This window comes from Pagrus pagrus (genome assembly GCF_965226575.1).
Source record: "Pagrus pagrus genome assembly, chromosome: 9".
Lineage (NCBI taxonomy): Eukaryota > Metazoa > Chordata > Actinopteri > Spariformes > Sparidae > Pagrus > Pagrus pagrus.
Window position 1 is genome coordinate 2,134,530 of NC_140193.1, and position 12,957 is coordinate 2,147,486.

The 12,957-nt window shown below is 42.8% G+C and overlaps 1 protein-coding gene across 2 annotated transcripts; it reads left to right on the top strand.

Annotated features, from left to right (window-relative positions):
- Window positions 1–179: 179 nt before the first annotated feature.
- On the top strand, window positions 180–9,482 carry LOC311262286 (CD276 antigen-like). Of its 2 annotated transcripts, none has more exons than XM_084361563.1 (9): window positions 180–1,263; window positions 1,414–1,691; window positions 1,929–1,991; window positions 2,221–2,264; window positions 4,245–4,589; window positions 4,687–4,980; window positions 6,154–6,249; window positions 8,180–8,266; window positions 8,423–9,482. In XM_084361563.1, exons 4-9 carry the CDS (start codon window positions 2,228–2,230, stop codon window positions 8,617–8,619), a joined length of 1,056 nt encoding a protein of 351 aa, XP_084217689.1. In that variant the 5' UTR covers window positions 180–1,263; window positions 1,414–1,691; window positions 1,929–1,991; window positions 2,221–2,227; the 3' UTR covers window positions 8,620–9,482. The 2 variants fall into 2 exon arrangements, with proteins under 2 accessions (XP_084217689.1, XP_084217690.1); XM_084361564.1 differs by having other exon boundaries at window positions 8,426–9,482.
- The last annotated feature ends 3,475 nt before the right edge of the window (window positions 9,483–12,957 follow it).

A 12,957-nucleotide genomic window follows, 5' to 3' on the forward strand; every position in this document is an offset into this window, starting at 1 on the left:
CGGGAAACAAGAATGTCACACACTCGAACAAAGCACTTTAGGGAATCAACAGAGGATTCATGTCCTGATAAGGAAGGCAGGGCAGAAACATTACTGTGTATCAGCACAGAGCTCTGGTTTCACTCTGCTCTGAATGCAACGCCGCAAATGTTTTTTCTTTCAAGACAACCTGACGACACTACGTAGAGGACGTGCCCAGTCAGTCCGTCTGTTCGTACCGCAGTGATTTGTGTCTCCGAGCAGGACTCTGGTGTGGATTATATTTTACCGGGGGAAAATATTTAGTGTATTTCCTCCTGAAGGCCTCGGCCTGACTCTCTGTGATTTTCAAAGTTTCTTGACGGACGAATAGCTTTAATTGTTGCAAAAGTAACCAGCTGCTGCTACGTTAGCTGCCGTTAGCAGTTAGCTGTCCAGTCCACCTTCGCCGGGCTGCGGTTGACAAGAAACTCTGCAGGTTATTAAGAGCACACAAACTGGAAAAGCTGCAGGTTAGTTCCTCTTTGTCTTTGGCTTCAGGCAGCTTTCCATGACCTGAAGACATTTCATCATCCGCTCGTTTATTAGTCATCTGCACATGGCACGGCATCCCCACGCGGTACAGGCCGTGCCCATTCAGCCATTTTAAGTCTGTCTGTTTGTACCACAGTGATTTGTGTCTCCGAGCAGGACTCTGATGTGGATTATATTTTACGGGGGGGAAATATTTTTGCATATTTATTTTTCATATTTCATATTGTATATATTATAGTCACTGTTTGTTTGTTTATTGTTTATTGTCTTTAATGCATGCACCTTATTCACCATGAAAACTTCCTCGTCGGTGTAAAATCCCTCTTGGCAATAATTGGCAACATTAGCTGCCGTTAGCTCGGTTAGCTGGGCAGTCCTCCTCCTCCCTGCAGGTCAGTGCTTTTTTGTCCAAACTTTTTCAGACTTTGCGACTGACTGTGACTCTTTGCCCTCCTTTGGTCACTATACATGGATGAATTCCTGATCGCTGGGTTGGATCATATCAAATCACCATCTTGCTCTTTGTTGATAGCTATTGTTTATAGATTTCCCTTTCTTGCACTGCCCACATCCTGTTACAAGGGAAATAACAAAGAACTTGGGACGTTAATGACCGGCCCGTAAACGCCAGTGACCTGGACACGTTATTGCTGCAGTTCTTAGGAAGGGTGAATCTGAGGCTTTCACTTCCTCTCTGAGCTCTCCTCTCAGGAATGCTCACGGTGTCAGTCGCTCACCGTCTCCTGTTTGGTAAGTTTGCTGCATTTTTATTCAATATTTCAGCGCACAGTTTTATCAAGTCACTGACTGTGTGTTTGAATACAACAGAAACAAACTGCAGTCTGTTGTTATCGATGGTGTTTGTACTAAAGCAATTCTTCTTCATCCTCTGACATTTAGAGCCTCGTGTAACAGCGTGTCCATGATGTAACACACTGTTGGTGAATGTACTCTGATGATGATCACATTATCTGACTGAGGATCTACACGAATGCAGAGCACGTAAACAAACTTTGTTGAGACAAGACCAAGATTACAGGAAATATTTCAGTCGCAGTTAAAAATCCAACACCTGATGTTGATCATGAAGACTTTCCAGCGTTTTGCTGCAGTGTTTGAACGCAGAGGGACGAGGAGAGACAGCCTTGAACACAGACAAAGTACTTCACGTGTTGCAGGTGAGGATGGAGACTGTTATAGATTATTATTAGTTGTTTAGGAGAACGCTGCGACACAGAAATGTTTTGTGGGAACCCTGACTGTTATAGAAACTATTTAAAGTGACATTACAGTGTTATTGACTTCCAGTAAACACTTCAGTCCAGTCCTGCCCGTTGTAGCCGCTGCAGATGATTAAGGAGTGGCTCCTCCTTCAGACACTGAGCTACACTGAGCTGCCTGTGTTTTGTCTACAGCCCTCGGAGGTGAAGGTGGCAGCGGAGGAACAGCTGAGCTCTGCTGTGAGACGATTTAACCAGGTAGGTGTCATCTCATTTCCAAACAGGCACACTTATTGGGATGGAAGGAAACAGGAAACACTGATGATACGATCGGGACTTTTGAACTATTACCTAATACTTCCTGATCATGTTTTTTCTATATTTGCATTTCACATGTTTAAAAACAGTCGCACCCATCTAACCTGCTCTGACTCTCTGTTCATGATAACACAGCTACTGTATCACAGTCTTTATCTTTGTTTGGCAGTCCAAGCATGTCCTCCACGATCCTGCCGATTGTCCTTCTGTGTGGTGAGATATTTCTTTGCTTTTTAATGTATTCCTCGACTGCACGTTACAGGTAGAAGTGGTTTGTCAAGTTCAAGTATGTAGCAACATAAACGCCCCTGAATGATTGTGCTCGTTTCAAACGAAGGTGTCATTCAAATGAGTCAGACTTTCTTTGCTGTAAACTGGATGTGATCTTGATTTGTTTCTGAGTTCAGGGCAGCAGGGACGACTCTTTAAGTGCTTTTATGGTTTAATCTTTTCTCTCTAGTTCGGGTCTTGAAAACTTCCCGTCCTCTTCTGATCAAATGAAAACACTTCACTTTTTATGTGGTTAAAACTTGTCATGCATTCAAATTTTGTGTGCGGTCACAGTCTCACTTCCCACCATGAAGACGATCAGTGTGTTACGCAAGATATAATAACATATTATAATGGCAGTGGGTGACGTGACCTGAAATATAAGGTTCATATTATATCTATTAGCAATGCAAAGGAAAATTAATTGGCTTCAGATAAGAATAGAAAGGAGGTAAATGTGGTAAATTTAATGTGATCCACGCTCAGAGTTAGACCAGAGGCAGCATTATGAATCTCAACAGTGTTTATTTAGAGGAGAAAACAAATTAGTGGGTGTACCACAGGGCTTGTCTGTTAGGAACATTTACAACCAGAATCAACAGACACACCTATTGTCGAGGCAGAAGGAGCTTCTCTGTAACATTAACAACAGAGCCAGGTGAGCTAACGTCGCATCATTAGCTCCACAAAGAGCAACAAGTATGTGTGAGGATCGATACAGAAATATTGATAGATGACTTTATTAAAGCCCAAGGGGAAATTAGGCTACTATAGCAGCTGGTACATTCAAGTACAAAAACAAGTAATGATGCATAGGTCTGTTTCTAGGATATATTAAAAGATTGATATCTAAGCTCAGCTCAGTTCATTAGTATCAGTGTGCAGACACTCAGTAGAAAGATGCTCTGAGCAGCATCTCGTCTGAATAATACCCAGCCGACAGGAACTACCTCTCCTTCCTCCTGTCATACTGTAGTCAAATGCAAACTACAGCTCTATGATGAGGTAAGGCGCCTCGAGCATTAATGATGACAGGCATTATGTACAGATAGAGAGTGAAGCTATTTTTGACTTTTATTGCGCCCAACGTGAGAAAGCGATGCACGTCTCAGTTTGAATGTTATCTCATCGTAAAACAAAGGTCTGCCTTTGGCGAGGGGAGGAGGGCTCTCTGCATCAGCTGTGTGCTCGGCCAGCAAGTGGTGTTTGAGACTCGACGTCCTCGGTGGTAACTCAGTTCACATCGAGCTCAGTTGTCGGACTGAACGCCATCAGACCGACACACTCGTGTCCTGCGCTGCCGGCTTTTCCATTCACACAGACGCCGTCTCGCCTCTGTAACTTTCATACAGACGGCGAGGTTATAAACTCACTCTCACATCCCTTCTAGCTTTTCTCCTGTTTGTTTTTTATTTGACATCTAGACATCGGGTGCATGATGTAACTAATAGGAGAAAAAATACAGTGAATATCACCTTGGCCAGCAAAAAAGAAAAAGAGTCAACAGCGTCTTTCTGAAAAGTTGAGAGGAGCGCTCAGCGCTTGCTTCTCATGGGGAACAAATGACTGAAGATGCCGGAGCTCAGAAAAATTGGTATTTGGTCACAGGCCCTTAGTGCACAAGTAGCCTGTGAGTTTCCAGTTGTTGTGGGGACATTTCCTCGGATGGTCGGGAGATGAAGTTGTTAATGTTGGTTCTTGTAGTTGGGCTGTTTTGTTGACCTTCCACATGTTGGTGTTAACAAAGTCGACAATTGATCTGAAATTAATCCAGTTATTCTCCAAAATGTTTGTACGTCCGGCTCAGAGTTTCTGTAAAGGTACGCACCTTCTCCTCGTGAAGTTTCTGGGTCTTTTCTTTTCATGTTATTGATCTTTGGGACTTATTATTTCTCCTTCACTGACAAATGTTTTCTTTTCTAGCTCACATCACAGGTCTCATCTCAGTGCAGCTTCTCAATGCCACTGTTGGAGGATCCGTCCTGATCCCCTGTTTACTCCCAGGTTATGGACCGACTCTCAAATGGTTTTACTGGCAGGAAGGTGAACAACATTTTTTTCACTGGGATGATGGGGAAATAAAACATATAGAAAATAACAAATACGAGAACAGGACTCAAGTCTTCGATTCTGGGTTCGGTTCTGGAAATATTTCCATCAGACTTGACAACATTTCTCCTGAAGATGATCAGAAGACATACTTTGCTGTAGTTAAGATTGGTTCCAAACCACCTCAAGAACATTGCAGATCCATGCTGCAGGTTTCAGGTAAATTCAGAAGCTTCTTTACACCAAACCTCAATAAAACTCTCCTCATATCAAAGTGCTGTAAATGTCTTGGTTGTTCTTTCTGTCACACTCACAGCTCCCTACCGGGATCTGGACCTGACCGTTAACAACACAGCCAACAGTGCAACCTGCAGAGCACGAGGAGGATACCCTGAAGCTCAAGTATCATGGAAGGGTCTGAACAGAGCCAACGATGAACAGCTGGACCTGCAGGGTGCTGAGACGTCCCTGCAGAAGGATCCAACAGAGAAAACCTTCTCCTTCATAAGCTCTGTCAATGTTACGGGGTTAAAGTCTGTAACCTGCGTCGCCTACAACCCTCACTCCCAAGAGAGCATCAACAGAACCGTGGAGATCAACGCTGCTGCTGGTGAGAGATCATTCAGATCAGTTCATGTGGCCTGAAAGCATCTGCGGGGATGTTGTTCAGCAATTTAATTATGAATAAACTATAAGGAACTGGTTTCAATGAATTATGGCCTGTTTGATTTGACGTTTGACAAATGTGTTCAACCTGTTTTTAGTCCTGGAAATTAACGTTAAGTTTCCTAAACATCTGATCCCAGTCCAGCCCAAAGTCAATGCAAAGCTGTTGTTGGAGTACAGGCATGGTTTGGGGCTCTTCTGAAAGGTTATAAGCTGCGTTTTATTTTCCTAAAGCTGTCAGAAGCTCTGCAAGTGCTTCTGGATATGATCCCTGGAGCTGATTGTGGTCGTCCTAGACAATGCTTGTGACCCACAGCACGTTTCAGGGCATCAGGTTCATTTTCAAAATAAAACACCCAGTGCTGACTCGGGCTCTACAGCACTATACAGTCAGAAATATTAACAATAAACACACCTCAAACAGACAGATAACAAAACAGTTTAACTACGTAGCTACTACTTGGATGTGAAGTAGCGTAACAGACGACAGGTAACAAAACATGTCCGGTAGAATCAAGGGGTAAACCTGCATGACCTGTAACTACCCCTATGAGCTGTGGCACCGCATAACTTAGACTTACATGGTCCAAGTTCAGATTTATTGACGGCATCACTGAAAATGAACACTTAGCACATGCTTTCCTGAGTAAATATTCAGGCACCTGGTCAAAAAAACATTTTGTGACCTCATAATACCTCTGCCTGAGAGTAACAGGAGCATTAAACTCATTATAGTTCAGATAAAATAGTCAAAAACAGGTGCTGAGGTGGAAAAACAGCCAATACAAAGAGCATAAAACTACATAAACTGATATCTGTCTCTGTAGATGCACCGAACCAAACACCAAGCGTCTCTACTCCTTCACAAAACACCACCACAAAAGGTGAGCAGAGTTTTGTTAAACTGTTTAGTTCTGGATTTGAAATCTCATTGGCTACATGATGCATCAATCATCTGGAGGCTGGCTTGTAAGTGGCTCAGGAGAGAAGAGAAAGAAGAGAGAGTGGGTGACTTCTCTGTATAATCACTCGTTGGCTGTTGTAGGCTCTAGGACGGGCATAGAAGCTCCTGTGCAGCAGGTGTAACCGTTTATCTGTTGTTTCTCCTGATTTACAGATGGAAACGAGAGGAATCATGGGGCTGGAATAACTGTATCTGTTGTCCTCGTCATCCTTGTCCTTGCTGGTGTCTTTGTGTGGTGCAGAAGGCAACGTGAGTGATCATCGCTGATTTCTGTTCTGTTATTTTATGTTTCATCAACTAGTGGGACGGGATGAACTCAAACACCAAACAGAAACCATGTGACCTGATGTGAATAAACACAACTAGGCTGAAACTGTAAAGTGGAGTTGAGTATGTTCAGTAAGCAGAAATTTGTGCTAATCTAGCAAACATCTGGTCGCTACATACCCAATCTGACGTCGTACATGGTCTGAATAGTACTTCAGTCAGCGATTTTCCAACACATCCTCTTATTTCTCTTATTCTCTCTCTGCACTTTAATCTCCTCCTTTAGCTGTTTTATCTACTGCTGATTTTAACGTGTCTGATCTTTCTCTTTGTCTTTTGTTTATTTTGTTTCTGGTTTCTGTAGCACTTTGAGATTACTTAATGAAAAGTGCTTTACATATAAAATGTATTATTATTATTATTATTTCTGGTCTGTGTGTAGAGCGCCCGCCCGGTGCCGTCAGTCCAGAATGTCAAAGTCAAACCCAAAATCAGGCTACAAGAAACAGAGAGACAACAAGGAAAAACAAAGAGCGACAACATGTTACCCATTTTTTTTCTCCAGGCATCGTTGCTTAAATACATTAATTTCATTTCAGTCACGTCATTTGGTTTATTTAGACAAACTTTACTAGAAATTCACTATAGATACTTTAATCATTCATTTTCTCTACCCTCATCACACAGCTGAAGGTGAGCAGTTTTTTTGTGTTGATGGCAGCAACCTAGTTTCACCGGAGCAATCCATGAAGCTGATGATGTAAAATGCCAGCAGAGATTATTCAAACCTAATAACTAATTATTATCAAAGAGTTATAAGAATCAGAACCAGAATAATCTGCTGCTTTCACTCACAAAGTGTTGAATTCATCAAAGAAATCTGCACTCGTACATCTCTGCTAACCCGCAGATTCCACTGGATACGGTACAGCTACGTTACGGCTGCGTTACGGCTCCGGTACGATTGTGCTCCGTCGTCCTCGTCCGGCAACCCCCACCAGTTGCGTTTTGAGTCCGCTACGGCGCAGCTCCGCCGATCAGCTGGAGAAACGAAACCGAGGAATTCCCGCGATAATTACATAATCACACACGAACGCAGTTATCTGTATGTGTTATAAACACAACAACACGAAGTGTTCCCGACCGACAGATTAGAAGAAGAGCTTGTATTTGTCTCTTTTTTGAGGTTTTTGTGTTTGTATCAACACGGAGTGTTTTATTTTGAAAATCAACCGGATTTCTTGTTGTTGTTTCGTGTCTGACTTCCTGTCTGCTCTGTGCTAAATTCGGCTGAATTGCTGCGTTGTGTTGCGGCGTCCGCCAGAATAGAAGTCCTGCGTATCTGCTCCGCAGGGCTGCGGACTGCCGGAGCTGGCACGCAGCAGACACGCAGCGCAGCGGACCTGGTGGAAATTAACACATAGACTAAAGTGTTACGGATCAGCTCCGCCGCCGTGGCGGAGCTGTAACGCAGCCGTACCGTATCCAGTGGAATATGGGGGTGACACAGTCACACACCAGGTGCACCAGGCCACGCCTCCAAAAGTTTGATAACCAATTACAGATAAACAGGAAGTGATTACAAAGACAGATGGATAAGATTTGTTTGTGTGCATCTAAAATTTGGTGAAGATTGGATGAAAATGTGCCAATAGAGGCAAAAAAAGGTGAAAAACTTTCACTAATATATGACTAAATATACTTCATGTCAGGTGAGCTCAGTATGTTTCATACTCAGAAATTCAATCAATCTGAGCAACTCTCACCTGCACAAAATCTGGACGCCATGCAGTTGGAAAACTCTACATAAATCAACATTAACCACTGGAAAACATTCCTACAGCCATTTGTTTATTTAATATAAATGTAATTAATACGTTAATCACTAATCAACTGTACCTTTGCCACGAAGATGCAGATGCAGACGCAGGCGCAGGCGCAGGCGCAGGCGCAGGTGCAGGCACAGCAGAACTTGCCCGAGACCCAGTTCAGGAAGAGGGTGAGCTGTATTTAGTTGATGGCAGCGAGCTAGTTTGAAAATGGCAACTGAGATCATTCAAACCTAATAACTTATAATAATAATAATAACAACTTATAATAGTAATAATCATAATAAAATCAGTTAATGTCTCTCATGCTCTTCCCAACCTCTCAGCAGGAAATGGATCTGAGGAAACTGCTTCACTAACTGGGACTGGCGCTGTGTTTCACCGTCCCACAACGAGGAGCTGCAGTACTGCAGGCAGCAACACCAATGAGGACGCTGCTGCTGCTCCAGGGGAGACAGAAAAACTGTTGAAAAAAGAAAATGGAAATGAAGACGACACCTCAGAGAGTCAGAAGTCAGTATGACAACCTGGATCAGAACTGAGTCAGGGAGGGAAAAACTGAAGCTGAAGAACTACTGCACATGGACTAAATGATCCCTTGAAGACTTGTTCAGATAAACTCAGGTACATTTAACTGTGGTCCATTAGCTGGTAGTCAAACAATGGTGCCGAATAAACAACCAGACAAAGCAAACGGTATGCTGTGATAGTCATACCTCTGGTCTGTTGTGTGTATCCTACTCTGTTTGCTGATGATTCATAAAAAAGTGATCCTACAGTAAGAAGCTGTTATAATGCTGCACACGCCCAGTATCCACAGTACTGTTTGTCAGTATGATTCCTCAGGCGGGAAGTCAGGCAGCGCTGTTTCAAGTCGCAGCGTCAAGGTGCTCAACTGTGTCAATTCATACAGCCTGCGGCGCTGCAGAACCAAAAGAGATGGATGGTACGCATCGTGATGTTGATATCTGTGTGTGTTTTTCAACGTGTTTCCCAGGTGTCCACCTGTTAATCTAGACATGTACCTGCTGACTGTTTATAATCATATGGATGCTGTTATAATGTGTTGTGATTGAGATCCTGACCCACCAAACATCCTGGAAAGTGTGAAAGTTACGTTTTTTTTTTTTTTTACATAATCACCATCAGTAAACATCTGACGCTGTCTGGCTCTCACTCATGGGGAGGGACGCTGTTTTCTGGGGGGAAGCTGACTGAAGTCTCGGTCTGGAGGGCTGAGCGTCGCAGTGTTTCCAGAGACAATAACTACAACAACACAATAGTAGAAGGTGACAAAGACAACTGTGTTGTCTCTTATTTATTTTAGAGCGTCCAGTGAGTGTTTCTGTATCGTCAGTGTGTCTGAATGTTGGGGTTTGTGTTCAAAGTGTGGGGATTTTTCTAATAATTAAACAATGGTGCTTGCAAAAGTATTTGATTTACTGTATTGTATTTCACTTTACTATGTATAAAACTGAGTACAAAAAATGGTCAGAAGAAGTTGTGCGTAAACCAAAATTGTGCCTAAAACAGCGTACTTCAGAATAAACTGGATGCTTCCACTCAAATCCAGAGAACGGAAAGCGTCACCTGTGTGATTGATGTGAGGACAGGACTAAACCTCTATTTACAATGAATGAATGAATGACTTTATTATTGTGTCATGCATACTTGTATGCCCGGCCCGCATGGCCTTATAAGACACCAAGAAAACAAACTGGATCCCGAGCACATCATCAGCACATCAAAGAAATAAGAAAACAAACAGGGGTTCAAAACCATCATCTGAAAAAAAAAGAAAGGGAAGACAATGCCAAGGTTCAAGAGAAATCATCAAAAAATTCATTAAACAAATGTTTCTGTCTCCTTACATGTGCAAGAAAGCAGAAAGACAAAAGCACAGTGCTGATTCTGACGATCTCACATTATTTAAAAGTGTACGGCCATCCATCTGTGACGGTGGTGGCATGTTGCCCTTCAAGGTTTTAAAAAGAAACAGAAACCAATGGCTGCCACGTCTTACTGTTAAAGGTGCCCAGCCAACTTTTTCATATAGAAGACAGTGATGAGTGGAAGAGCAGTCACCAGTGATGACTCTGAGGGCGGAGTGATAAACTCAGTCTATTGGAGTTAGAGTGGAGACAGAAACACGTCTATAGATCACATTTTGAAATCCCACATCAGAACTTCCTGGTATTATACGAGTGACACTCTGAGGTGGAGTACAATCATTCTGAATTAAAATCACTCTGTGGAAACAGGTGGCTTCCTTTAACATAAACCTGAATTTGAGGGAAATATTGAAAATATTTGAATATTAAATGGGCTTTAATTTTGAAATTCCTCATCAGAGGCTCCTGATATTGTGTTTGTTTTTATTTCTAATTATTCACACAGTTGAAATGCCACGGCCTCCATCTTCTAAGGCTTCAATGTGATCAGAATTAGGTTGGTAAAATGATTGACCGTAAATAATCAATGAATGAATTCCTTAAATGCTCAATTCATTAGTTCACTAATCGCTCAATTAATTAATCAATGAAATAACAGACTGACTAACTTAATTAATGTGAAATTTCAAATTGCAGTCATAGGTCAGTGCTTTTATTTTGAATTCTGTCCTTGGACTGCATTACCGTAATACGTAGTATATACAGGCACCACAAGATAACTGGGGGCTAGTTTGACCGGGCATTTTTGGAGTGGAGGTGGGCTTGACCGCAGTTTGCTGATAGCCTGTCGCTTTCCAGATTTCCCTGTCTTCCACTTCCTACATCCTGTTACAAGGGAAATAACTTGCAAGTACTCAAAGAACTTGGGATGTTAATGATCAGCTTATTTATAGAGCGTCAGTGACCTTGACAGGATATCTACACTTTATTGCCGCAGTTCTTATGAAAGACTTGTATGAAGAGCGAATCTGAGGCTTTCACTTCCGCTCTGAGCTCTCCTCTCAGGAATGCTCACGGTGTCAGTCGCTTACCGTCTCCTGTTTGGTAAGTTTCCTGCATTTTTATTCAATATTTCAGCGCACAGTTTTATCAAGTCACTGACTGTGTGTTTGAATACAACAGAAACAAACTGTCTGTTGTTATCGATGGTGTTTGTACTAAAGCAATTCTTCTTCGTCCTCTGACATTTAGAGCCTCGTGTAACAGTGTGTGTAGGATGTAACACACTGTTGGTGAATGTACTCTGATGATGATCACGTCATCTGACTGAGGATCTACACGAATGCAAGGACATACCAGAGCACGTAAACAAACTTTGTTTAGACAAGACCAAGATTACAGGAAATAGTTCAGTCACAGTTAAAAATCCAACACTTGACGTTGATCATGAAGACTTTTCCAGCGTTTTGCTGCAGTGTTTGAACGCAGAGGGACGAGGAGAGACAGCCTTGAACACAGACAAAGTACATCACATGTTGCAGGTGAGGATGGAGACTGTGTTAAATTATTATCATCGTCATCATCTCCTCCCTCCATGCTGATAAAAAGGCAGTGAAGTTCTTTTCAGTCCACAAAACATTTCTGGAGCTTCACAGAAAAACAGAAAGAGTTGCAGCAATCTGCTAAACAACTGAAGTAGCTGGAGACTCGATTTAAAACGGAAAAAAGAATGAAAAAGAAAAGAAAAAGTAAAACAGAAATGGCTCCATACAGCTCTCCTGTTGTAATCCAAGTTTGGAAGTGTTGGAAGTGTTAGCATGTTACCCGTCTGAAGTGGGTGCACGAGCTCGACCGCATGTCGAGGGTGTAAGTTGCATCTTTTCTCATTAAATTCTGCTTGAAACTTGAACGACGTCTGAATGAGGTGTTTTCTGCAACTTACAGTAAACACTTCAGTCCAGTCAGAGGAGCAGTTTGGAGCCAGTTGATGTGAGTCTTTGGTTGTTTTTTCCGTTTTGTAAACAAGTCTCCAGCTACCTCAGTTGTTTAGGAGAACGCTGCAACACAGAAATGTTTTGTGGACTACGAGACTTCTCCTGACTTTCCATCAGCATGGAGGGAGGAGATGACGACTCCATGAATCCTAAGGGTGTTTTTCACAAAGAGAAATGAGCTGTCCACAGAGCAAGGTTGTGTCTTATCGGGGACCAGAGTCATTGTACCCTTAAAGATGAGAAGGGCAGTGTTAAAAGAGACTCACGCGGGGCACCATAGTGTAATCCAAAGTCCTAGCTCGCAAATATGTTTGGTGGCCCAACCTTGACGGTGATGTGGAACAAATCTGCAATCTGGACTGTGAACATGCCAGCTGGAACAAAAAATGCCTCAGCAGGTTCTACTTCATCCATGGGAGTTTACAGGTGAGTCCTGGAAGAGACTGCATATAGACTTTGCTGGACCTTTCCTGATCAGCACGTTCATGATTGTTGTTGATTCATACACAAAGTGGTTGGAAGTGTTTCACATGCCACAAATTGCTTCTCAAGCTACCATTACAAGGCTGAAGAGACTGTTTGCATCCTTTGGTCTCCCCGAGCACATTGTGACAGACAACGCAACCACTTTCACTTCAGAGGAGTTCCAGACCACAAGCACCACAAGTGCATCAGGTCACCCAGCGACAAATGGATATGGTAGGTATGAATAGCTGGCTAACAAACCTCTCAACATCGAGGACAAGATTTCACTGTTCCTGTTGCAGTATCGCACTACACCCAACTGCACGACACATTCGGACAAGGCTGGATTTTTTAAGCCTTGCACAGGAGAGACTGTGCGCAAGAAACAGTATCGACAAAAACATCACCATGACACAGCTGCTGACCGTTCCTTCAGTGTGGATGATGCTGTCTACCTGCGTGACACCGGGGGACGGGTACACAAGTGTATTCCTGGACTGGTGGTGAGAC